The sequence below is a fragment of the Castor canadensis genome, chromosome 2, assembly GCF_047511655.1.
Source record: "Castor canadensis chromosome 2, mCasCan1.hap1v2, whole genome shotgun sequence".
Classification (NCBI taxonomy): domain Eukaryota; kingdom Metazoa; phylum Chordata; class Mammalia; order Rodentia; family Castoridae; genus Castor; species Castor canadensis.
Window position 1 is genome coordinate 163,157,964 of NC_133387.1, and position 26,677 is coordinate 163,184,640.

General features: G+C 37.6%; 1 protein-coding gene across 3 annotated transcripts in view; it reads left to right on the forward strand.

Annotated features, from left to right (window-relative positions):
- Ncapd3 (non-SMC condensin II complex subunit D3) overlaps nt 1-26,677 on the forward strand; it is a 90,254-nt gene that overhangs the window by 27,714 nt on the left and 35,863 nt on the right. For 2 of the 3 annotated variants that reach the window (XM_020183224.2, XM_074066309.1), the window contains 7 exons: nt 380-452; nt 1,320-1,445; nt 1,583-1,835; nt 2,261-2,317; nt 2,546-2,635; nt 25,700-25,776; nt 26,280-26,414. In XM_020183224.2, the coding sequence (XP_020038813.2) occupies nt 380-452; nt 1,320-1,445; nt 1,583-1,835; nt 2,261-2,317; nt 2,546-2,635; nt 25,700-25,776; nt 26,280-26,414 (811 nt within the window). The remainder of the gene's footprint in view (nt 1-379; nt 453-1,319; nt 1,446-1,582; nt 1,836-2,260; nt 2,318-2,545; nt 2,636-25,699; nt 25,777-26,279; nt 26,415-26,677) is intronic. The other variant, XM_020183226.2, reaches the window with a different exon arrangement.

Consider the following 26,677-nt stretch of genomic DNA (forward strand, 5'->3'; position numbering starts at 1 on the left):
GGTACTGTGTCTCAGTCTGTTCCTGTATTTACCCTAAAAGAGTATATTCTACATCTTAATATGAAATTTAATAAATAGTGAAAAGAGCCATATGAAGATTGCATTTTTGTTTTTCCCTGATGACCCAGTATGTCAGTGACAGTTCTAAAACTGCATAAGAAGTGTTTTTTGGGTTTTTTTTCCCACTGTGACACAGTATATCTTTATCCTTTATTTTACTGAAACAGCTATTGAAATATGGGGGTAGATTGGTTTTAACATTTAACATTTCTAAAATATAAGAGCAGTGGTTTTTGAGCACAGAGTTAAGGGAAATTACTGTTTTGCTGTAATACTAGGTGTATTGTAAACAGTGAATATGTATTTTTCCTTTAAATAGCTCACTTGTGGATGAACTAAAAGAAAGTATATTCCCAGTCCTGCGTATTTTACTGCAGCATATCTGCGTCAAGGTATCGTTTGCTTTAACATGAACGAAGATAAGTGTATATATGTATTTGTTCTTGGGAATGAGTGTGTATTATTACTAAAAGTAGTTATAGTTAATACTAGATGTTTTCCTAAATAAAGTGTTGGGTTTTTTGTTTTTTTATGACAGGGTCTGTCTATATTACAGTACAGGTTGACCTCAAACTTATAATCCTGTTTTAGCATCCTGAGCGCTGGTATGATAGGAGAGTAACCTGCCTAATTAACAAAGTTTGCTGTTATAGCTCAGGCTGGTATTGAACTCATTTTGTTGCTCAGATTGTCTTTAAATTTACAATTATCCTGCTTCAGCCTCCCCTGGGATTGCAGACGAGTGGCACTGTGCCCAGCTGATAAATGGTTGTTAATTTGAACCCTATGGACCCTAAAGATTTCCTAAACACTGGCAATGTATGCTAGATATGTATGTGCATTTTTCTCGATGAGAGCTTATAGTTTAGTTTTCTTTTTTGTGTCTGTGTGTGGTACTGGGGATTAAATTCATGGCCTCCCACTTTCTAGGCAAGCACTATACCACTTGAACCACACCTCAGTCCTTTTGTTTTTAGTTTTTATTTGTTTTCCAAATAGAGTCTCCTGCTAACTTTTCCCCAGCTGGCTTGGAACTGTAATTCTTTGGAGTAGCTGAGATTACAGATGTGAACCACCATGCCCAACTATAGTTTATTTTTTAGAGGGATCTGAAACCTAAAATGTGTTAGCCATTTACCTGACACTTAAAGATCATTGAACTAGTAGTGCTCACTATTTTTACCTTGTATTATAGCATGGGTCTCAGATGTCCTGCAGGTGGTTATTGGCTAGAAAGCTTCTCTTCTTTTGTGTTTCAGGTGATAGATAAAGCGGAGTATCGCACCATGGCAGCCCAATCCCTGGTCCAGCTGCTGAGTAAACTTCCTTGTGGAGAGTATGCCACATTCATTGCCTGGCTTTACAAATACTCACGAAGTTCCAAGGTAGGAGATGTACTTCCTCATATCCTGGGTCCTAGCTCTGTAAACCACTGTGGACAGCCAGATCCGAATGCAGAAGGCTTTTTTTTTTTGCTTCTTACTCCTGCCTGATGGCCATTCTTATGATTTTGCCTTACCAGATCCCACACCGAGTTTTCACCCTGGATGTTGCATTAGCTCTTTTAGAGCTGCCTGAAAGAGAAGTGGACGACACTGCCTCCCTGGAGCTCCAGAAGTTCCTCAAGCATAAGTTCTTGGTGCAAGAAATTATGTTTGACCGTTGTCTGGACAAGGCACCCACTGTCCGCAGCAAGGCATTGTCCAGCTTTGCACACTGTCTGGAGCTATCTGTTAGCAACGCATCTGATAGTATACTGGAGCTCCTCATTAACAGTAAGTGAGGGGCTCATGGTGCAGCTCGGTGGAAGGAGAGGCCCTGGGCTCCTCACCCAGCACCATCAAAAAAAAAAAAGGGAAAAAAAAGATGTGGTATGGATTGACTTTTACCCTCATAAGCTATTTTCAGCATATCTCATTGTCAAATGACTTTTTTGTCTTTGGTGTTGAGGATGAAACCCAAGACCTGTGCATGCAAGCATATGCTCTACCACCGAGGTCCACCCCAGCTTCAAATCCCTTTTTAAACAGGGAAGCCTACAAACTTGAATGGCCTTTGTAAAGAAAGGCAAGAGCATCATTGATTGTCTGCACTTTAATCTGTCTGCTTTGTCTTTAGGCCTCATTATCTTGATTCTGATTCCTCTGGTTATTTACTTGGGATTTATTTTTTTTACTCTTATTTGTCTGCTTGTTTTTAGGTCCTTTAGTTTCAAGATTAGAGAGTGACCCTGGTACCTTACTGAGAAATTCATCAGGTAATGAGTCAGTGTATTTTCCCATATTAAATAATTGGCTTTTAAAAGACTTGCTGAGTATTTGAAATCTTTTTCTACCTCTGTATTTACCTGTTTTATGGTTCATTTCTTTATCAGAGAAGTCCAAATTTATTTCAATAATAATGTAACTTAATCAAGTAATGTGCTTGTTCTATTAAAAGTGTAACAAATTTTTACCGTACTGAGTGCCTTTTATTTTTTTAATAGCTTTTTCTTATCGGAAGCGGACACTTACCCCTTCTGAACCATCTGGGGAGATCAACACATACAGCAGTGGTGAAATAGCTGGATCTGGGGGTATGACAGATTTTATCACTATCAGATGAGTAACAGTATTGGATTTTAGATAGGCATGAGAGGACTCCAGTAACCTAGTTTGGTTTTTCCTCCTGATTCATTAACCCTTAAGAATTGAAGCTTTTTTTCCTTAAAGGTGAAGTTAATGGCTACTGTATCCTTTATTGATATCCTGCACTATATTTCAATTTAAGGCAAAGAATACAGTGTATCCAAGTTATCATGTATTGAACCTCAGTGTACCTGTAACACTGACTAGAATACTGATAGGTATTTTCTTCTTTTCCTTTTTTTTTTGGTATTGCTAGGAGTTGAACTCGGGGCCTTGCACTTATAGGCAAGTGCTTTTCTACTTGAGCCACATCCCCAGTCCTCCTTTTGCTTTTTTGAGACAGGGTTTCTTTTGCTATATAGCTGAGGCTGGACTCAAACTTCTAATCCTCTTGCCTCCACTTCTCAAATACTGGGATTGTTTTATTTTCATATGAATGTTAATTGTTTGAATTAAAACAGTTACTAGGGAAGGTTCAGTAGAGATTAACTTTATATTTAGAGTAAAGCCATCACAAAAAAAAATTGCAGGAGACAATACCTAATTTTGTTCTTTGCCATATTTTTATTCAAGCCATCACAGGATCCACTTAGCAAGTTACTGTGCTATGAAAATTATTGTGCAAGTTTTCGTTTGGTGGAAGTTTTGATTCTTATTGCATATATACCTAGGAGTGGAAGTGCTGGGCTACTGGTAACTGTTCAGTGTTTCCCTAGTGACTGCTCCACTTTACGATCCCGCAGCTGTGCATGGCAATTTCTATTCTCCATAGTCTTACCAACACTTGTTATAGCTGCCCTTTTTTTTAACCATCCAAGTGGGCAGAAGACTTATCTCGCTGTGGTTCTGATTTACTTTTCCCTAGAGACTAATGATGTTGAGCACATTTTCCAGGTGTATTAACCATTTGTGTGTCTTTAGAGAAATGTCTGTCCAAGCCCTTTGCTTACTTTTTAACTGTCGGCTTTTTAGTTTCAGTTGTGAAAGTTCTTTATGTATTCTAAATATGATTTAAAAAAGCCTTTTTCCCATTTTGTGGGTTCTTTTTTTTTTTTCTTTTATTATTCATATGTGCACACAAGGCTTGGGTCATTTCTCCCCCCTGCCCCCACCCCCTCCCTTACCACCCACTCCGCCCCCTCCCCCTCCCTCCCACCCCCCCAATACCCAGCAGAAACTATTTTGCCCTTATTTCTAATTTTTTTTTTATTATTCATATGTGCATACAAGGCTTGGTTCATTTCTCCCCCCTGCCCCCACCCACTCCATAACCACCCACTCCACCCCCTCCCTCTCCCCCCCACTCCCTCAATACCCAGCAGAAACTATTTTGCCCTTATTCCTAATTTTGTTGTAGAGAGAATATAAGCAATAATAGGAAGGAACAAGGGGTTTTGCTGGTTGAGATAAGGATTGCTATACAGGGCATTGACTCACATTGATTTCCTGTGCATGGGTGTTACCTTCTAGGTTAATTCTTTTTTTTTTTTTTTTTTTTTTTTTTTTTTCCTATTTTTCTTTTTTTCTTTTTTTTTTTTTTTCTTTTATTATTCATATGTGCATACAAGGCTTGGTTCATTTCTCCCCCCTGCCCCCACCCCCTCCCTTACCACCCACTCCACCCCCTCCCGCTCCCCCCCTCAATACCCAGCAGAAACTATTTTGCCCTTATCTCTAATTTTGTTGTAGAGAGAGTATAAGCAATAATAGGAAGGAACAAGGGGTTTTGCTGGTTGAGATAAGGATAGCTATACAGGGCATTGACTCACATTGATTTCCTGTGTGTGGGTGTTACCTTCTAGGTTAATTCTTTTTGATCTAACCTTTTCTCTAGTTCCTGGTCCCCTTTTCCTATTGGCCTCAGTTGCTTTAAGGTATCTGCTTTAGTTTCTCTGTGTTAAGGGCAACAAATGCTAGCTAGTTTTTTAGGTGTCTTACCTATCCTCACCCCTCCCTTGTGTGCTCTCGCTTTTATCATGTGCTCATAGTCCAATCCCCTTGTTGTGTTTGCCCTTGATCTAATGTCCACATATGAGGGAGAACATACGATTTTTGGTCTTTTGAGCCAGGCTAACCTCACTCAGAATGATGTTCTCCAATTCCATCCATTTACCAGCGAATGATAACATTTCGTTCTTCTTCATGGCTGCATAAAATTCCATTGTGTATAGATACCACATTTTCTTAATCCATTCGTCAGTGCTGGGACATCTTGGCTGTTTCCATAACTTGGCTATTGTGAATAGTGCCGCAATAAACATGGATGTGCAGGTGCCTCTGGAGTAACAGTCTTTTGGGTATATCCCCAAGAGTGGTATTGCTGGATCAAATGGTAGATCGATGTCCATCTTTTTAAGTAGCCTCCAAATTTTTTTCCAGAGTGGTTGTACTAGTCTACATTCCCACCAACAGTGTAAAAGGGTTCCTTTTTCCCCACATCCTCGCCAACACCTGTTGTTGGTGGTGTTGCTGATGATGGCTATTCTAACAGGGGTGAGGTGGAATCTTAGTGTGGTTTTAATTTGCATTTCCTTTATTGCTAGAGATGGTGAGCATTTTTTCATGTGTTTTCTGGCCATTTGAATTTCTTCTTTTGAGAAAGTTCTGTTTAGTTCACATGCCCATTTCTTTATTGGTTCATTAGTTTTGGGAGAATTTAGTTTTTTAAGTTCCCTGTATATTCTGGTTATCAGTCCTTTGTCTGATGTATAATTGGCAAATATTTTCTCCCACTCTGTGGGTGTTCTCTTCAGTTTAGAGACCATTTCTTTTGATGAACAGAAGCTTTTTAGTTTTATGAGGTCCCATTTATCTATGCTATCTCTTAGTTGCTGTGCTGCTGGGGTTTCATTGAGAAAGTTCTTACCTATACCTACTAACTCCAGAGTATTTCCTACTCCTTCTTGTATCAACTTAAGAGTTTGGGGTCTGATATTAAGATCCTTGATCCACTTTGAGTTAATCTTGGTATAGGGTGATATACATGGATCTAGTTTCAGTTTTTTGCAGACTGCTAACCAGTTTTCCCAGCAGTTTTTGTTGAAGAGGCTGCTATTTCTCCATCGTATATTTTTAGCTCCTTTGTCAAAGATAAGTTGCTCATAGTTGTGTGGCTTCATATCTGGATCCTCTATTCTGTTCCACTGGTCTTCATGTCTGTTTTTGTGCCAGTACCATGCTGTTTTTATTGTTATTGCTTTGTAATATAGTTTGAAGTCAGGTATTGTGATACCTCCTGCATTGTTCTTTTGACTGAGTATTGCCTTGGCTATTCGTGGCCTCTTGTGTTTCCATATAAATTTCACAGTAGATTTTTCAATCTCTTTAATGAATGTCATTGGAATTTTGATGGGAATTGCATTAAACATGTAGATTACTTTGGGGAGTATCGACATTTTTACTATGTTGATTCTACCAATCCATGAGCATGGGAGATCTCTCCACTTTCTATAGTCTTCCTCAATCTCTTTCTTCAGAAGTGTATAGTTTTCCTTGTAGAGGTCTTTCACATCTTTTGTTAGGTTTACACCTAGGTATTTGATTTTTTTTGAGGCTATTGTAAATGGAATTGTTTTCATACATTCTTTTTCCGTTTGCTCATTGTTAGTGTATAGAAATGCTAATGATTTTTCTATGTTGATTTTATATCCTGCTACTTTGCTGTAGCTATTGATGATGTCTAGAAGCTTCTGAGTAGAGTTTTTTGGGTCTTTAAGGTATAGGATCATGTCGTCTGCAAATAGGGATATTTTGACAGTTTCTTTACCTATTTGTATTCCTTTTATTCCTTCTTCTTGCCTAATTGCTCTGGCTAGGAATTCCAGTACTATGTTGAATAGGAGTGGAGATAGTGGGCATCCTTGTCTGGTTCCTGATTTTAGAGGGAACGGTTTTAATTTTTCTCCGTTAAGTATAATGCTGGCTGTAGGTTTGTCATATATAGCTTTTATAATGTTGAGGAACTTTCCTTCTATTCCTAGTTTTCTTAGAGCTTTTATCATGAAATGATGTTGGATATTATCAAAGGCTTTTTCTGCGTCTATTGAGATGATCAAGTGGTTTTTGTCTTTGCTTCTGTTAATGTGGTTTATTACGTTTATTGATTTTCGTATGTTGAACCACCCCTGCATCCCTGGGATGAAGCCTACCTGGTCGTGGTGGATAATCTTTTTGATGTGTTGCTGAATTCGGTTTGCCATTATTTTGTTGAGGATTTTTGCATCAATGTTCATTAAGGAGATTGGCCTATAGTTCTCCTTTTTGGAGGTGTCTTTGCCTGGTTTTGGGATAAGTGTAATAGTGGCTTCATAAAATGTGTTTGGCAGTTTTCCTTCCCTTTCTATTTCATGGAACAGTTTAAGGAGGGTTGGTATCAGTTCTTCTTTAAAGGTCTGATAGAATTCAGCAGAGAATCCATCAGGTCCTGGACTTTTCTTTTTGGGGAGACTCTTGATTGCTGCTTCAATTTCATTTTGTGTTATAGGTCTATTCAGGTGATTAATTTCCTCTTGGTTCAGTTTTGGATGATCATCTGTATCTAGAAATCTGTCCATTTCTTTAAGATTTTCAAATTTATTTGAATATAGGTTCTCAAAGTAGTCTCTGATGATTTCCTGGATTTCCATGGTGTTTGTTGTTATCTCCCCTTTTGCATTCCTGATTCTACTAATTTGGGTTTTTTCTCTCCTCATTTTAGTCAGGTTTGCCAGGGGTCTATCGATCTTGTTTATTTTTTCAAAGAACCAACTTTTTGTTTCATTAATTCTTTGTATGGTTTTTTTGGTTTCTATTTCGTTGATTTCAGCTCTTATTTTTATTATTTCTCTCCTTCTATTTGTTTTGGGATTTGCTTGTTCTTGTTTTTCTAGGAGTTTGAGATGTATCATTAGGTCATTGATTTGGGATCTTTCAATCTTTTTAATATATGCACTCATGGCTATAAACTTTCCTCTCAAGACTGCCTTAGCTGTGTCCCATAGGTTCCGGTAGGTTGTGTTTTCATTTTCATTGACTTCTAGGAACTTTTTAATTTCCTCTTTTATTGCATCGATGATCCATTCTTCATTAAGTAATGAGTTATTTAGTTTCCAGCTGTTTGCATGTTTTTTGTCTTTACTTTTGTTGTTGAGTTCTACTTTTACTGCATTGTGGTCAGATAGTATGCACGGTATTATTTCTATTTTCTTATATTTGCTGAGGCTTGCTTTGTGCCCTAGGATATGATCTATTTTGGAGAAGGTTCCATGGGCTGCTGAGAAGAATGTATATTGTGTAGAGGTTGGATGAAATGTTCTATAGACATCTACTAGGTCCACTTGATCTATTGCATATTTTAGATCTTGGATTTCTTTATTGAGTTTTTGTTTGGATGACCTATCTATTGATGATAATGGAGTGTTAAAGTCTCCCACAACCACTGTGTTGGCGTTTATATATGCTTTTAGGTCTTTTAGGGTATGTTTGATGAAATTGGGTGCGTTGACATTGGGTGCGTACAGATTGATGATTATTATTTCCTTTTGGTCTATTTCCCCTTTTATTAGTATGGAATGTCCTTCTTTGTCTCGTTTGATCAATGTAGGTTTGAAGTCTACTTTGTCAGAGATAAGTATTGCTACTCCTGCTTGTTTTCGGGGGCCATTAGCTTGGTAAATCTTCTTCCAGCCTTTCATCCTAAGCATATGCTTATTTCTGTCGGTGAGATGAGTCTCCTGTAAGCAACAAATTGTTGGATCTTCTTTTTTAATCCATTTTGTCAAACGGTGTCTTTTGATGGGTGAATTAAGTCCATTGACATTAAGTGTTAGTACTGATAGGTATGTGGTGATTCCTGCCATTTAGTTATCTTAGTTGTTTGAAGGTTTGATTGTGTGTACCTAACTTGATGTTACTCTCTACTGTCTTGCTTTTTCTTATCCTGTGGTTTGGTGCTGCCTGCCTTTTCATGGTTAAGTTGGGTGTCACTTTCTGTGTGCAGGATCCCTTGCAGAATCTTTTGTAATGGTGGCTTTGTGGTCACATATTGTTTTAGTTTCTGCTTATCATGGAAGACTTTTATTGCTCCATCTATTTTGAATGATAGCTTTGCTGGGTAGAGTATCCTGGGGTTGAAGTTATTTTCATTCAGTGCCCGGAAGATCTCACCCCACGCTCTTCTTGCTTTTAATGTTTCTGTTGAGAAGTCTGCTGTGATTTTGATGGGTTTACCTTTGTATGTTACTTGTTTTTTCTCTCTTGCAGCCTTCAATATTCTTTCCTTAGTTTCTGAACTTGTTGTTTTAATGATGATATGTCGTGGAGTAGTTCTATTTTGATCTGGTCTGTTTGGTGTCCTGGAGGCCTCTTGCATTTGTATGGGAATATCTTTCTCTAGATTTGGGAAATTTTCCGTTATTATTTTGTTGAATATATTACGCATTCCCTTCGCTTGCACCTCTTCTCCTTCTTCGATGCCCATGATTCTCAAGTTTGGTCTTTTGATGGAGTCGGTGAGTTCTTGCATTTTCTTTTCACAGGTCTTGAGTTGTTTAATTAATAGTTCTTCGGTTTTTCCTTTAATTACCATTTCATCTTCAAGTTCTGAGATTCTGTCTTCTGTTTGTTCTATTCTGCTGGATTGGCTTTCCGTTTTGTTTTGCAGTTCTGTTTCGTTCTTTTTTCTGAGGTTTTCCATATCCTGGCTGTTTTCTTCTTTATTGTTGTCTATTTTTGTCCTGAGTTCATTTATCCATTTATTCATTGTGTTCTCTCTTTCACTTTGGTGTTTATACAGTGCTTCTATAGTTTCCTTTATTTCTTCTTTTGCTTTTTCAAATTCTCTATTTTTATTGTCTTGGAATTTCTTGAGTGTCTCCTGTACATTTTGGTTGACCCTATCCAGTATCATCTCTATAAAATTCTCATTGAGTACTTGTAGTATGTCTTCTTTTAAATTATTCTTGTAGGCTTCATTGGGTCCTTTGGCATAGTTTATCTTCATTTTGTTGGAGTCTGGCTCTGAGTTTCTGTTCTCTTCATTCCCCTCTGGTTCCTGTACTAATTTTTTGCTGTGGGGAAACTGGTTTCCTTGTTTTTTCTGTCTTCCTGTCATTGTCCTTGGTGTTGTTACTGTCCCTGTACTGTGTGTAATTAAGTATTTTCTAGCTTGTAATAATAACAATGGTAATATTGAGAACGGAAGAGTGAGCTGAGATGGAAAGCAAGAAGTTAAAGAAAAGGGGAAAACAAATATACAGACAAGAGGGAGAAAGCAGAACAAGGTATCAGACAAGAGAGTTTCAAAGGTATAAACAGGGAGTGTTAGTGTACTAATCGACAGTAAGCTGAACAGACAATAGAGAGACAGAGAGAGGATTGAAAATCAAAGATAAAAAAAATAAAAAATAAGTATATGAAAGTAATATCTATTTATAAAAATGAATTAAAATAAAATGGAAAATAGGAAATTAAAAAAAAAAAAACTTCCAAGTTTATATGCAATGCAATTTCAGTCTTAATAATTTGGATGTCCGTCTTAATCTCCAGTCCTGGAGTTGGTGCCTCAGATGTTGTTCTGTAGTTGTCTCATCAAAGGGGATGCATAAAGTAGAACAAAACTACACTCACACACACACAGAAGAAAAAATAAAAAAAAAGCCCCACCAAGTGTCCCCAGTTCAAATGCAATAGTTTCAGTAAGTTTTTCGGCTTGCAGGTGTAATTCGGTTGTTCTCTCATCAAAGGTAGGGAGAAAAAGAAAAAAAAGCGTCTGGAGGCAGTTCTGAGAGTGGTATCTGCAACTGTGGCTTGCCTGCCTGCTGCTCTCAGCCTGTAGCTGGCGGCGTTATTTATGCAGATCTCTGGGGTGAGCTTAGCACTCACCTGGTCCCACAGGCTTTGTTTGCTCAGAGTTCTCCTGTGCGGGGGAGGGGGGCCTCTGCTACAGGCTTTTCCCTTTCCAAGCACTGGGAAAGGCGACACTGCCCCGCGTTGTCAGGCCTGCGTGTTTATTTACAGTTCACGTGGGAAGTGGGTCTTCCCTCCTCTCACAAGCGTCCCCGCTCCTGGTTGCTGGCGCGCCCCGCTCCCGCCAGAGCCTCTCCGGCCCGCCCGGCTCGTTTATTTCCAGTCCCGGGAAGGATTCCCTTCCCCCAATCTTCAGCGCTCAGGGCGCCCCACCCTCTTTCCAGCGTGTCTTAACTGTTCTTATTGCTTAGTACTCAGTTTCTCTTTTTTCTCCGGGTGGAGGTCAGTCTGTCCAGGGGGCTATGCTGCTCTGGCCCAGGCTTGTCTGTGGGGGAACCGCGGTACCGCGAAGCTCACCTGGTCCGCGTCTTCCCAAGCCGTATGGGCGCCGGCCACTGGCGGCCCCGGGGGCCTCCTCGGTTCTCCGTTTAACGTGAAGTGGAGATTCTCTGCGCCGGCTGGAAATGTGGAGGGGTCAAAGTTATGCCTTTTCTCGGTGATTATGCCTGCAAAGTGTGTCTCCAGCGTCTCTCCAAGATTTCACTATAGGAGGCTCGCTTTCTGCTTCCTCCCTCTAGCCGCCATCTTGGAATCTCCGGTTAATTCTTTTTGATCTAACCTTTTCTCTAGTTCCTGGTCCCCTTTTCCTATTGGCCTCAGTAGCTTTTAGGGTATCTGCTTTAGTTTCTCTGCGTTAAGGACAACAAATGCTACCTAATTTTTTAGGTGTCTTACCTATCCTCATCCCTCCCTTGTGTGCTCTCGCTTTTATCATGTGCTCAAAGTCCAATCCCCTTGTTATGTTTGCCCTTGATCTAATGTCCACATATGAGGGAGAACATATGATTTTTGGTCTTTTAGGCCAGGCTAAACTCACTCAGAAGGATGTTCTCCAATTCCATCCATTTACCAGCAAATGATAACATTTGGTTCTTCTTCATGGCTGCATAAAATTCCATTGTGTATAGATACCACATTTTCTTAATCCATTCGTCAGTGGTGGGGCATCTTGGCTGTTTCCATAACTTGGCTATTGTGAATAGTGCCGCAATAAACATGGGTGTGCAGGTGCCTCTGGAGTAACCTGTATCACAGTCTTTTGGGTATATCCCCAAGAGTGGTATTGCTGGATCAAATGGTAGATCAATGTCTACCTTTTTAAGTAGCCTCCAAATTTTTTTCCAGAGTGGTTGTACTAGTTTACATTCCCACCAACAGTGTAAGAGGGTTCCTTTTTCCCCGCATCCTCGCCAACACCTGTTGTTGGTGGTGTTGCTGATGATGGCTATTCTAACAGGGGTGAGGTGGACTCTTAGTGTGGTTTTAATTTGCATTTCCTTTATTGCTAGAGATGGTGAGCATTTTTTCATGTGTTTTTTGGCCATTTGAATTTTTTCTTTTGAGAAAGTTCTGTTTAGTTCACTTGCCCATTTCTTTATTGGTTCATTAGTTTTGGGAGAATTTAGTTTTTTAAGTTCCCTATATATTCTGGTTATCGGTCCTTTGTCTGATGTATAGTTGGCAAATATTTTCTCCCACTCTGTGGGTGTTCTCTTCAGTTTAGAGACCATTTCTTTTGATGAACAGAAGCTTTTTAGCTTTATGAGGTCCCATTTATCTATGCTATCTCTTAGTTGCTGTGCTGCTGGGGTTTCGTTGAGAAAGTTCTTACCTATACCTACTAACTCCAGAGTACTTCCTACTCTTTCTTGTATCAACTTTAGAGTTTGTGGTCTGATATTAAGATCCTTGATCCATTTTGAGTTAATCTTGGTATAGGGTGATATACATGGATCTAGTTTCAGTTTTTTGCAGACTGCTAACCAGTTTTCCCACAGTTTTTGTTGAAGGGGCTGCTATTTCTCCATCGTATGTTTTTAGCTCCTTTGTCAAAGACGAGTTGCTTATAGTTGTGTGGCTTCATATCTGGGTCCTCTGTTCTGTGCCACTGGTCTTCATGTCTGTTTTTGTGCCAGTACCATGCTGTTTTTATTGTTATTGCTTTGTAATATAGTTTGAAGTCAGGTATTGTGATACCTCCTGCATTGTTCTTTTGACTGAGTATTGCCTTGGCTATTTGTGGCCTCTTGTGTTTCCATATGAATTTAACAGTAGATTTTTCAATCTCTTTAATGAATGTCATTGGAATTTTGATGGGAATTGCACTAAACATGTAGATTACTTTTGGGAGTATCGACATTTTTACTATGTTGGTTCTACCAATCCATGAGCATGGGAGATCTCTCCACTTTCTATAGTCTTCCTCAATCTCTTTCTTCAGAAGTGTATAGTTTTCCTTGTAGAGGTCTTTCACATCTTTTGTTAGGTTTACACCTAGGTATTTGATTTTTTTTGAGGCTATTGTAAATGGAATTGTTTTCATACATTCTTTTTCAGTTTGCTCATTGTTAGTGTATAGAAATGCTAATGATTTTTCTAAGTTGATTTTATATCCTACCTTGCTATAGCTATTGATGATGTCTAGAAGCTTCTGAGTAGAGATTTTTGGGTCTTTAATGTATAAGATCATATTGTCTGCAAATAGGGATATTTTGACAGTTTCTTTACCTATTTGTATTCCTTTTATTCCTTCTTCTTGCCTAATTGCTCTGGCTAGGAATTCCAGTACTATCTTGAATAGGAGTGGAGATAGTGGGCATCCTTGTCTGGTTCCTGATTTTAGAGGGAATGGTTTCAGTTTTTCTCCGTTAAGTATAATGCTGGCTGTAGGTTTGTCATATATAGCTTTTATAATGTTGAGGTACTTTCCTTCTATTCCTAGTTTTCTTAGCGCTTTTATCATGAAATGATGTTGGATCTTATCAAAGGCTTTTTCTGCATCTATTGAGATGATCCAGTGCTATTTGCTTTGGTTCTATTAATGTGGTTTATTACATTTATTGATTTTCATATGTTGAACCACCCCTGCATCCCTGGGATGAACCTACTTGGTCGTGGTGAATAATCTTTTTGATGTATTGTTGAATTTAGTTTGCCATTATTTTGTTGAGGATTTTTGCATGAATGTTCATTAAGGAGATTGGCCTATTGTTGTCCTTTTTGGAGGTGTTTTTGCCTGGTTTTGGGATAACTGTAATACTGGCTTCATAAAATGTGTTTGGCAGTTTTCCTTCCCTTTCTATTTCGTGGAACAGTTTAAGGAGGGTTGGTATCAGTTCTTCTTTAAAGGTCTGATGGAATTCAGCAGAGAATCCATCAGGTCCTGGACTTTTCTTTTTGGGGAGACTGTTGATTGCTGCTTCAATTTCATTTTGTGTTATAGGTCTATTCAGGTGATTAATTTCCTCTTGGTTCAATTTTGGATGATCATATGTATCTAGAAATCTGTCCATTTCTTTAAGATTTTCAAATTTATTTGAATATAGGTTCTCAAATAGTCTCTGATGATTTCCTGGACTTCCATGGTGTTTGTTGTTATCTCCCCTTTTACATTCCTGATTCTACTAATTTGGGTTTTTTCTCTCCTCATTTTTAATATATGCACTCATGGCTATAAACTCTCCTCTCAGGACTGTCTTAGCTGTGTCCCATAGGTTCCGGTAGGTTGTGTTTTCATTTTCATTGACTTCCAGGAACTTTATAATTTCCTCTTTTATTTCATTGATGATCCATTCTTCATTAAGTAATGAATTATTTAGTTTCCAGCTGTTTGCATGTTTTTTGTCTTTACTTTTGTTGTTGAGTTCTACTTTTACTGCATTGTGATCAGATAGTATGCACGGTATAATTTCTTTTTTCTTATATTTGCTGAGACTTCCTTTGTGCCCTAGGATATGATCTATTTTGGAGAAGGTTCCATGGGCTGCTGAGAAGAATGTATATTGTGTAGAGGTTGGATGAAATGTTCTGTAGACATCAACTAGGTCCACTTGATCTATTGCATATTTTAGATCTTGGATTTCTTTATTGATTTTTTGTTTAGATGACCTATCTATTGATGATAATGGAGTGTTAAAGTCTCCCACAACCACTGTGTTAGCGTTTATATATGCTTTTAGGTCTTTCAGGGTATGTTTGATGAAATTGGGTGCGTTGACATAGGGTGCATACAGATTGATGGTTATTATTTCCTTTTGGTCTATTTCCCCTTTTATTAGCATGGAATGTCCTTCTTTATCTCGTTTGATCGATGTAGGTTTGAAGTCTACTTTGTCAGAGATAAGTATTGCTACTCCTGCTTGTTTTCGGGGGCCATTGGCTTGGTAAATCTTCTTCCAGCTTTTTATCTTAAGCCTATGCTTATTTCTGTCGGTGAGATGAGTCTCCTGTAAGCAACAAATTGTTGGATCTTCCTTTTTAATCCATTTCATCAAGCGGTGCCTTTTGATGGGTGAATTAATTCCGTTAACATTAAGCGTTAGTACTGATAGGTGTCTGGTGATTCCTGTCATTTAGTTGTCTTAGTTGTTTGAAGGTTTGATTGTGTATACCTAAGTTGAGGTTACTCTCTACTGTCTTGCTTTTTCTTTTCCTGTGATTTGGTGCTGCCTGTCTTTTCATGGTTAAGTTGGGTTTCACTTTCTGTGTGCAGAATCCCTTGCAGAATCTTTTGTAGTGGTGGCTTTGTGGTCACATATTGTTTTAGTTTCTGCTTATCATGGAAGACTTTTATTGCTCCATCTATTTTGAATGATAGTTTTGCTGGGTAGAGTATCCTAGGGTTGAAGTTATTTTAATCAATGCCCGGAAGATCTCACCCCACGCTCTTCTTGCTTTTAATGTTTCTGTTGAGAAGTCTGCTGTGATTTTGATGGGTTTACCTTTGTATGTTACTTGTTTTTTCTCTCTTACAGCCTTCAATATTCTTTCCTTAGTTTCTGAACTTGTTGTTTTAATGATGATATGTTGTGGGGTAGTTCTATTTTGATCTGGTCTGTTTGATGTCCTGGAGCCTCTTGCATCTGTATGGGAATATCTTTCTCTAGATTTGGGAAATTTTCCGTTATTATTTTGTTGAATATATTACGCATTCCCTTTGCTTGCACCTCTTCTCCTTCTTCGATGCCTATGATTCTCATGTTTGGCCTTTTGATGGAGTCGGTGAGTTCTTGCATTTTCTTTTCACAGGTCTTGAGTTGTTTAATTAATAGTTCTTTGGTTTTTCCTTTCATCACCATTTCATCTTCAAGTTCTGAGATTCTGTCTTCTATTTGTTCTGTTCTGCTGGATTAGCCTTCTGTTTTGTTTTGCAGTTCTGTTTCATTCTTTTTTCTGAGGTTTTCCATATCCTGGCTGGTTTCCTCTTTAATGTTGTCTATTTTTGTCCTGAGTTCATTTATCTGTTTATTCATCGTATTGTCTGTTTCACTTTGGTGTTTATACAGTGCTTCTATGGTTTCCTTTATTTCTTCTTTTGCTTTTTCAAATTCTCTATTTTTGTTGTCTTGGAATTTCTTGAGTGTCTCCTGTACATTTTGGTTGACCCTATCCAGTATCATCTCTATAAAATTCTCATTGAGTACCTGTGTATGTCTTCTTAAATTATTCTTGCGGGCTTCATTTGGTCCTTTGGCATACTTTATCTTCAGTTTGTTGGAGTCTGGATCTGAGTTTCTGTTTTCTTCATTCCCCTCTGGTCCCTGTACTAATTTTTTGCTGTGGGGAAACTGGTTTCCCTGTTTTTTTTGTCTTCCCATCATTGTCTTTGGTGTTGTTACTGTCCCTGTACTGTGTGCAATTAAGAATTTTCTAGCTTGTAGTAATAACAATGGTAATATTTAGAATGGAAGTGTGAGCTGAGATGGAAAGCAAGAAGTTAAAGAAAAGGGGAAAACAAATACACAGACAAGAGGAAGAAAGCAGAACAAGGTTTCGGACAAGAAAGTTTCAAAGGTATAAACAGGGAGTATTAGTGTACTAATTGACAGTAAGCTGAACAGACATTAGAGACACAGAGAGAGGATTGAAAATCAAAAATAAAAAAATAGATAAGAATAAAAATAAAAAATAAGTAAATGAAAGAAATATCTATATATAGAAATGAATTAAAATAAAATGGAAAATAGAAAATTGAAAAAAAAAAACACCAAAAAACCTCCAAGTTCAAATGCAATGAAGTTTCAGTCTTAATAATTTGGGTGTCCGTCTCAGTCTCCAATCCTGGAGATGGTGCCTCAGATGTTGTTCTGTAGTTGTCTCATCAAAAGGGATGCATAAAGTAAAAAACTACACACACATACAGAAAAAAAAAAAAACCCACCAAGTGTCCCAAGTTCAAATGCAATACAGTTTCAGTAAGTTTTTCCACTTGCAGGTGTAATTCGGTTGTTCTCTCATCAAAGGTAGGGAGAAAAAGAAAAAAAAAAGAGTCTGGAGACAGTTCTGAGAATGGTATCTGCAGCTGTGACTTGCCTGCCCGCTGCTGTCAGCCTGCTGTTGCTGGAGGTGTTGTTTATGCAGATCTCTGAGTTGAGCTTAGCACTCACCTGGCCCTGCAGGCTTTGTTTGTTCAGAGTTCTCCTGTGCGGGAGCCTCTGCTACAGACTTTCTCCTTTCCAAGCACTGGGAAAGGTGACACTGCACCTGCGTTGTCAGGCCTGCATGTTTATTTACAGTTCATGTGGGAGGTGGGTGTTCCCCCCTCTCCTGTGGAGTTTTCCTTCCACTGCCACTTTCACAAGCTTTCCTGCTCCTGATTATTGGGTGGTGCTGCTGCTCCTGCCAGCCGCCATGTTTGTTTACAATTCACATGGGAAGTGGGTCTTCCCTCCTCTCCTGTGGAGTTTTCCTCCCTCCACCACTCTCACTAGCTTTCCTGCTCCTGGTTGCTGGGCGTGCGCCCCGCCCCCGCTCCCGCCAGAGCCTCCCTGGCCCGCCCAGCTTGTTTATTTACAGTCCTGGGAAGGATTCCCTTCCCCCAATCTTGGCGCTCTGTGCGCCCCACCCTCTTTCCTGCGTGTCTTATTTGTTCTTATTGCTTATTACTCAGTTTCTCTTTTTTCCCCCGAGAGGAGGTCAGTCTGGCCAGGGGGCTGTGCTGCTTTGGGCCAGGCTTGTCTGTGGGAGTACTGTGGTACCGCAAAGCTCACCTGGTCCAAGTCTTCCCAAGCCGTCTGGGCGCTGGCGACTGGCAGCCCGGGGGCCCTCTTGGTTTCTCCGTTTAATGTGAAGTGGAGATTCTCTGCGCAGGCTGGAGGTGTGGAGGGGTCAAAGTTACGCCTTTTCTCAGTGATTATGCCTGCAAAGTGTGTCTCTAGCGTCTCTCCAATAGTTCACTATAGGAGGCTCGCTTTCTGCTTCCTCCCTCTAGCCGCCATCTTGGAATCCCTCTTTTGTGGGTTCTTTTCACTTTTCTTCATGGTATTCCTTGAGGTACAAAATATTTTAATTTTGAAGTCCATTTTATTTTAATTTTTTTTCTTATGCTTTTGGTGTCACAGCTAAGAAACTATTGCCTAATATAGGTCACACATATTTATCTTGTTTTCTCTCTTTTCTTAAAAACTTTTTATTAGCATCTATCAATTGTACAAGATAATCAGTCTCATTACACTTTCACACATGCATACAATATTCTTACATCCTGTTTACCCTCCTCTTACCCTCTCTTATTCTTCCTTCTACCTCCCCCTGACCCTCTTCCTCTTTCCTGACAGTCCACCTTCTGCTTTCATGTCTTTTGTTTGGTTGGTTGGTTCCAGATTCTACATATTAGAAAAAACGTGATACTCGTCTTCCTGAATCTAGATTATGTCACATAACATGGTAATCTCCAGTTCTATCTGTTTTCCTGCAAACATCATTTTGTTCTTTTTCATGGCTGAATAATATTCCCGTGTGTGTGTGTTCCATTTATCTGTACATGGGCACCTAGACTGATTCAGTATCTCTGTTGTATGCTGGCTTTGATTCTTTTGGGGATATATCCTGGAGTGGTATAGCTGGATAGTATGGTAGGTGTATTTTTAGTTTTTTGAGTAGTCTCCAATACGGGTTTCCGTGGTATTTCCATTAGTGCATGGCTGCACTAATTTACTAAAAATCCAACACTGTATAAGGGTTCCTTTTCCTGTATTCTGGCCAGCAGTTCTGAGTTCTTTCTCTCTCCTTCTCTCTCTCTCTCTCTCTTTCTCTCAAACAGGGTCACATAATCCAGACTGCCCTTAAACTTGTGATCCTCCTTCTGCCTCCTTAGTGCTGGGATTACAGATGTGTACCACCGTGCAGACCCTGGTTGTTTGTTCTTGATAATGTGCTTTCTGACTGAGGTGAGCTGGAATCTACATGTAGTTTTGATTTGCATCTGCCTGATGGCTAAACAGGATGAACTTTTAAAAAAAAATTTACTTTTTTTTTAAGGTCGAATCTTTTGCTTTTGCCCAAGGCTGTCCTTGGACTGTGATCCTCATGCCTATGCTGTCTGCACAGCTGATATTACCACACAGATTACTTGCCAAGATGGGTATTGATAACTTTTTGCACAGGCTTACCTCAGGTTACGGGCGTGAACCACCATACCTTTATTGGCTGTTAGCCATTTGTACTGTTTTTGAAAACCGTTTGTCTATTTATTGAATGGATTATGTATTTTTAGAGCTTTTAAATTTTTCAGTTCTTTATACATTCCAGGTATTAATTCCCTGTTGATGAATAGCTAGCAAATATTTTCTTCATTCAATAGGCTGTCTCTTTACTCTGTTAATTGTTTCTTGTGTTGTGCAGAAAATTTTTAACTTGATACAATCCCATTTGTCAGTTCTTGCTGTTATTTTCTGAGCTATTGAAGTCCTTTTCAGAAAGTCCAGTTGCCTGTGCCTGTATCTTGAAGTGTTTCCCCTGTGTTTTCCTCTTGTAGTTTCAAAGACTTAGGTCTTACATTAAAGTTTTTGATCCATTTTGTTTGACTTTTGTACAAGGTGAGAGATAGGAATCAAGTTTCAGTTTTCTACATGTGGATATCCACTTTTTCCAGCACCATTTGTTGAAGAGGCTATCTTTTCTCCAAAGGTGCTTTTGGCACCTTTGTTGAGAATCAGATGGTTGAAGCTGCAAGAGTTTATTTCTGGGTCCTCTGTTCTATTCCATTAGTCTACATGTCTGTTTTTGTGCCAGTACCATGCGTTTTAGGATTGTTTTTTCTAGTTTTGTGAAGAATGTCATTGGAATTTTGATGAGGAATCCATTAAGTAGGTGGGTAGCTTTTGGTAATGTGGCCATTTTAACAATACTAATTCTGATGATCCATGAACATGGATGGTTTTTCCATCTTTTGGTAGATTGTAGTGTTTTGTAGTTTTCATTATAGAAGTTTTTCACTTCCTAGTTAAGTTTATTTCTAAGTAATTTATTCTTTTTGAGGCTATTGTGAATGGGATTGTTTTCATGACTTCTTTCTCAGTGGGTTCCTTGTTGGTGTATGAAAAACCTACTTATTTCTGTATGTTGATTTTGTTTCCTATTACTTTGCTGAATTTGTTTATCTGGTCTAAAAGCCTTTTGGTGGGCTCTTTAGAGTCTTCTAAATATAGGATCATATCATCTACAAATCGGGATAGTTTGACTTCTTTCTTCCTTACTTGTATCCCTTTTTATTTTCTTCTCTTGCCTTACTGCTCTGGCTAAAATTTCAAGTACTATATTGAACAAGAGCAAAGAGAGGGGACATCCTTTCTTGTTCCTGATTTTAGAAATGTTTTCAGTTTTTCCCCATTCAGATATAATATTGACTATTCGTCTGTTGTGTATGCCTTTATTATGCTGAGGTATGTTCCTTTTATACGTAGTTTCTTCTGGGCTTTTATCTTGAAGGACTGTTGAATTTTGTCAAATGATTTTTGGGAATCTATTGAGATTATCATGTGATTTTTTTTCTTTGATTTTATTTATGGTTCTGTATTAAGTTTATTGATTTATATACCATGATGTCTGATCTTTTTAAATGTATTGTTAAATTCAGTTTGCAAGGATTCTGTTAAAGATTTTTGCATTTGTTTACCAAGGATATTGTCTATAGTTTACTTTCTTTTTGGGTAGGTCTTCATCTGGGTAATATAGCTTCATAGGGTGAGTTTAGTGCTATTCCTGCTCTTTCTGTTTTATGGAATAGTTTGAGGAGCACTGGTGTTTTTCTTTAAAGGTTTTGAGAAACTCAGTAATGAATCTATCTAGTCCTAGGCTTTTCTTTGTTGGGAAGCTTTTTATTACTCCATCAATCCCATTACTTATTATTCATCTGTTTATCCAGGTGCTTTTCTTAAAGGTTATTTAGTGCATTGTTTAACTATGCAGTCCAAACTTTCTCCTGATTCTGGGCTTGGTTTTGATTCTCATACCACCTGTCCCTGTGCTAGCCTGCCTCACCCTCAATACTGTTTTGTCAAGCTAATGTCAATTTTCATGCTAGTACTACCCTGTATTGTTTACTATGGAACTGTAGTGTCAGAGAGGGAAATTAGTTTTCCTTCAACCCTCATGACTTCTTGTTGGGATAAACCCCTACATAACAAGGGCAGATTAAAAACCCACATTTATTAGCAGGTGCAGTGCATGTTATGGGAGAGAATCCATATTGGAAAGTAACTCAAAGCAGTGCCTTTAACTCCCATGTATCTAGCATCTTCAGTGAAGATCAATAAATTTGTGAAAAATGATGGGGAGAGGAAGCAATTTTAGGCTTGCAGGGATGGCCAGGGATCTATTTCAGTCTTCTATATGTGGGTATCGAGCTTTCCAAGCACCATTTGTTGTAGAGGCTGCCTTTTCTCTACCATATGTTTTGGACTTTTTTGTCAAAAATCAGTTAGCTGAGCCAGGTGTTGATGGTTCACGCCTATAATCCTAGCTACTTGGGAGCCAGATATCAGGAGGATCAAGGTTCGAGGCCAGCCCAGACTCCCCGCAAAAAAAAAAAAAAAAAAAATTAAGACCCTGTCTCAAAGATACCCAACACAAAAAGAGGTGGCAGAGTGACTCATTTAGTAGAGTACCTGACTAGCAGACCCTGAGTTCAAACCCCAGTATTGAGAAAAAAAAAAAAAGTCTGTTGGCTATAGCTCCATGAACTTTTGTCTGGACCTTCTTTCCCTTTGGTTTTGTCTTGTGCCAACATCATGCTATTTTTATTGCTATGGCTCTGTAGTGTAGTGTGAAGTCAGGTATTGTGATAGCTCCAGCATTGTTGCATCTTGTTGCTCACAGTTGGTTGGGCTATTTGAGATCTTTTGTGCTTCCATATAAACTTTAGGATTGATTTTTCTATCTCTGTCATTGGAATTTTGATAGGGATTGCATTGAACGTGTAGATTACTTTTGGTAGTATAGCCATTTTCACAATATTGATTCTGCTGATCCATGGGCATGGAAGGTCTTTCCATCCATCTTCTGATGGCTTCAATTTCTTTCTTCAGTGATTTATAGTTTTCATTCAAAAGGTCTTTCATTTCATTAAATTTGTTCCTACATATTTTTGAGGCTATTATAAATGGGATTATTTTCCTGATTTCTTTCTCAGTCTGTTCATTGTTGGTATGTGAAAAGCTATTGTATTTTGTATATTGATTTTGTATCCTGCTACTTTGCCAAAGTGTTTATGACTTCTAACAGTTTTTGATGGCGTTTTCAGGGTCTTTTAGGACATGATAAGGTCATGTCATCTGCAAATAGGGATAGTTTGACTTCTTCCTTCCTTGTTTGAATCCCTTTAATTTCTTGCTCCTATCTTATTCCTCTGGATAGGAATTCCAAAACTATATTGAATAAGAGTGGAGAAAGTAGACACCCTGGTCTCATTCCTGAGTTTAACAGAAATGGTTTCAGTTTTTCTCCACTTAGTATAATGTTGGTAGAGGTTTGTCACACATAACCTTTATTATGTTGAGGACCATTCCTTCTATTCCTAGTTTCTTTAGTGTTTTTAATCATGAAAGGATGTTGAATTTTGTCAGAGGCTGTTTCTGCATTTATTGAGATGATCATTTGATTTTTGTCCTTGCTTCTGTTTATATGTATATTATATTTATAGGTTTGCTATATTGAGCCACCCTTGTATTCTTGGAATGAAACTAACTTGATCATGGTATATGATCTTTTTGATGTGTTGTTGATTTTGGTTTGCCAGTATTTTGCTAAGAATTTTTGCATCTATATTCCTTAAAGATTGGCCTGTAATTCTCTTTTTTTGTTACTTCCTTGTTGGGTTTTGGGATGAGTGTAATACTTCATAGAATGAGTGTATTAATGTTCCTTGTCTTTCTATTTCATGGAAAAGTTTAAGGAGTGTGATATTAGTTCTTCTTTGAAGCTCTGATAGAATCAGCTGTGTATCCACCAGGTCCTGGGGTTTTCTTTGTTGGGAGACTCTTTATTTGTGCTTTAATGTCATTGCCTGTTAGAGATCTCTTTAGGTGGTTTATATCCTCTTAGTTCAGTTTTGGTTGGTTAAATGCATCTAGCAATTTAATCCATTTCATCTAGATTTTCCAGTTTACTAGAATATAAGTTTTCAAAGTATTCCCTATTGATCTTCTGGATTTCATTGGTATTTGTGGTGATGTCCACAAATACCAATTTTATTAATTTTATTAATTTGGATCTTTTCCCTCATCTGTCTAATCAGATTGGCTAAGGGTTTATTGATTCATTAATCTTTTTTGAAGAACCAACTTTTTGTTTTGTTCGTTCTTTGTCTAGTTTTTTTGGTCTCAATTTTGTTGATTTTATCTCTGATGTTTGTTAGTTTGGGGTTTAGCTTGTTCTTATTTTTCTAAAAACTTAAGGTGCATCATTAGGTTATTTATTTGTGATCTTTTTTTAATGTAGGTACTCATAGCTATAAAATTTCCCCTTAGCACAGTCTTTGCTCTCACACAGGTTCTGGTAGGTTGTGTTTTCATTTTCATTAGATTCTAGGAAGTTTTGTATTTTCATTAGATTCTAGGAAGTTTTGTATCCTAAAATATACAAAAAAGTTCCATGGGCTGCTGAGAAGAATGTATATTGTGCAGTAAATACTGGATAAAATACTCTGTTGTAGATGTCTATTAATTCTGTTGCATCTATCCTGATGTTTCTTTGTTGATTTTTTTTCGTCTGAATGACCTATATATTGTTGACAGTGGGATATTGAAGTCTTCCGCTATCACTATGTTGAGGTCTATCTGTTGGTTTGCTGTTCTGAAAGCCTTCTGTATCTGCATGTCTCTCCCTTCCATGAGATTTGGGAAGTTTTCAACTTTTATGTTATTGAATAAGTTATCTATGCCTTTAGTTTATGTTTCTTCTTCTATACCCATGATTCGTAGATTTGGTCTTTTGATGGTGTCCCAAATGTCTTGCATGTTCCATTCATATTTTCTTAGTATTTTTTCATGGTCATTAATTGATTGATCTAATTCATCTAGTTTGTCTTCTGTTCCTGATACACTATTTAGCTGCAGGTATTTTTTTTCAGGATGATCTTAATCATCAGTGTGAAGAGTTTTCCTTTATTTAATTTATTTATTTATTTTGGTGGGGCTGGAGTTTAGGAAATTTCTTTCTATTCCAAGTTTGTTGAACATTTTTATCATAAAATAAAAATGCTTTTTTGAATTTGAGATGTTTGTGTGGTCTTGTCTTTATTTTGATACTATGATATTTCTGTTGATTGATTTTCACATATAGAATATATATTTCATTCCTGGGATATTCCAAACATGGTGTAAACCCCTTTTTGCATTTTGCTGGATTTGATTTGTTAGTATTTTTTTGAGAATTTTGGTCTTTGTACTCAAGGAATATTGGTTTGTTGTTGATTTTGTTTTTTGTTTTTGTTTTTTGAGATGTCTGTCTTTTTTTGCTGTCTTGGTAATTCTGGCCTAATACTATGAGGTGGAAAGTGTATTCTTCTCTTCTACTTTCTGAAAGAATTTGTGAAACATTTGTGTTCTACATTTGGTACAATTCTCCAGTAAAATGGTCCTTAGTATTTGTGTGTATGGTGTGAAGTTTTTTATGACCATTTCATACTCCTTACCTGTTAAAAGTTTATTTATTTTTCTCTCTTTTTGAGTCATCTTTGTAGTTTGCATATTTCTAGAAATTTGTCCATTTCATGTAGGCTATTTAATTTGTTGGCATAAAATTGTTCCTAGTATTCCATTTTAAAGGTGGTAATAATGTCCCATCGTTCATTCCTGATTTTAGCAATTTGAATCTCATTTTTCTTGTCAATGTAACTAAAGGTTTCAATATTTGGTTTCATTGATTTTTTTTTTAATATTGTTTTTCATTCTCTATTTTACTTTTTAAGATGCCTTTTTATATAAAGGCAATTCCTAAGGTGTGGTTAGAGGGCCCTGAGGGATTGCCTCCTTCAGGGATTCTCAAAGTGAATACTGTGTTCATAATGATCTCAAGGCTTCCTTTACTTTCCATACCCTGATTTTTCTCACAAGTACAAATTGGAGTTTTTCTAAGGTTACATGATAAATGAAGTCATGATAGAAACAGGTGAGAATCCAGTTGTCTTTTACTATGCCAGGTATTGGAATTTATAAAAATGCAAAACAGTGCCCCTCTTTTCAGCATTTTTTTTGTTTTGGAAAATATAGTTATTTTTCATAAATATGCTAGTTATAGTATCAGGTCTTATTTTTAAAATAGTTATTAAATGTTTTTATAATTCTCAGTTTAAATTGGTAATTAATATTAAAAGCTATAATCTACATTTTTCAAAAAACTTTGGAGTCCTTAGTAATTCAAATGTGTAAAAAAGTGTGGAAAGTTTAAAGCTACTGCTGTATATCATCACATCTCTAAAACAACTCTCTGGGTTAGCTATTTCTGTTTGTAGCTAAACAAAATACAAGAGCTAAATAATTCATTCAGAAATTTAGAGGTAGTAGGTAGGGTTTAAAGTCATATTTTTAATATCTTCAAATTTGTGCTTTTTATACTGAATACCTAACTATTCCAATTTTCTTTTAAAACACCTTTTTATGCTTTGATTTCTTAGGATTTAAAACAAGCTAATTAGTGAGTTGTTAAAGGGAGTGTATTTTCTCAGTATTGTGTGGTGAAATGTCATATACCGTCTTCTTCAAGACTATGATTCTTTGGTATTCCCTCAGCAGAGAGATGTGTCATGGCAATGCTGAGGAAGAGAATCAAGGATGAGAAAACTAATGTCAGGAAGTCTGCACTCCAGGTAAGAACTTTTTCAGCATGTTTTAAAATACACTCTTTTTAAGTACTAAGATTTGGAAATGCAAGGGAATATTTTTAACCCAAGGCTATATTCATTATTTAGCTTACTTTTTCATAGTTGACCCTGGTCCTATTACATATAAATTATATAGATGAGCTGAAGAATTACCTGTTTTCAAGCTTTCCTACTGGGTTGCTATGATTTTAAGAATCACAATTTTTTATACATAATTTGTTTTGTTTAGAGTAGGGGACCATGGATGAATTTCTGTAGGTTTGTGGAATTGGTTGTAAATATTTGCTTATGTAAAATATTAAATTTTCTCTAGAGAGGCCTTAGCTTTCATCATATTCTAAAGGGTAGAATGCCTTAGGGAGGAGAGATGGGTTCATGCCCCACAAAATGTTAAGAATCACAAATTTGAAGTATCCCCTTGTCTACTTTTGATCTTTCTGTGTTTATGCCATATAGTCACCATTTGATGTTGCATATTTGCCTTTTAGGTGTTAGTGAGTATTTTGAAACACTGTGACATCTTGGGCATGGAGGAGGATCTGTTGATTCTGCAGGACCACTGCCGGGACCCTGCAGTATCTGTCCGGAAGCAGGCCCTACAGTCTCTTACTGAACTGCTTATGGTGAGAGGCGAGGCATTCTGTGTCTAATGCATGATACATTACATTGTAAGTAATCCTGAGGCTGGGGTGTAGCTCAGTGGTAGAACATGTGCTTTGCTTACACAAGGTCCCTGAGTTCATTCCCAGCACCAGTAACAACAACAACAATAATAATCTGCATAATAATTACCTGTTGCTAAATGGTAAGTTGACCATTAGAACCTTTAGGAAGTCTAAACACCTAAGAGAAAAAGGAGAGATATCTTTCAGTTACATATGGTTAT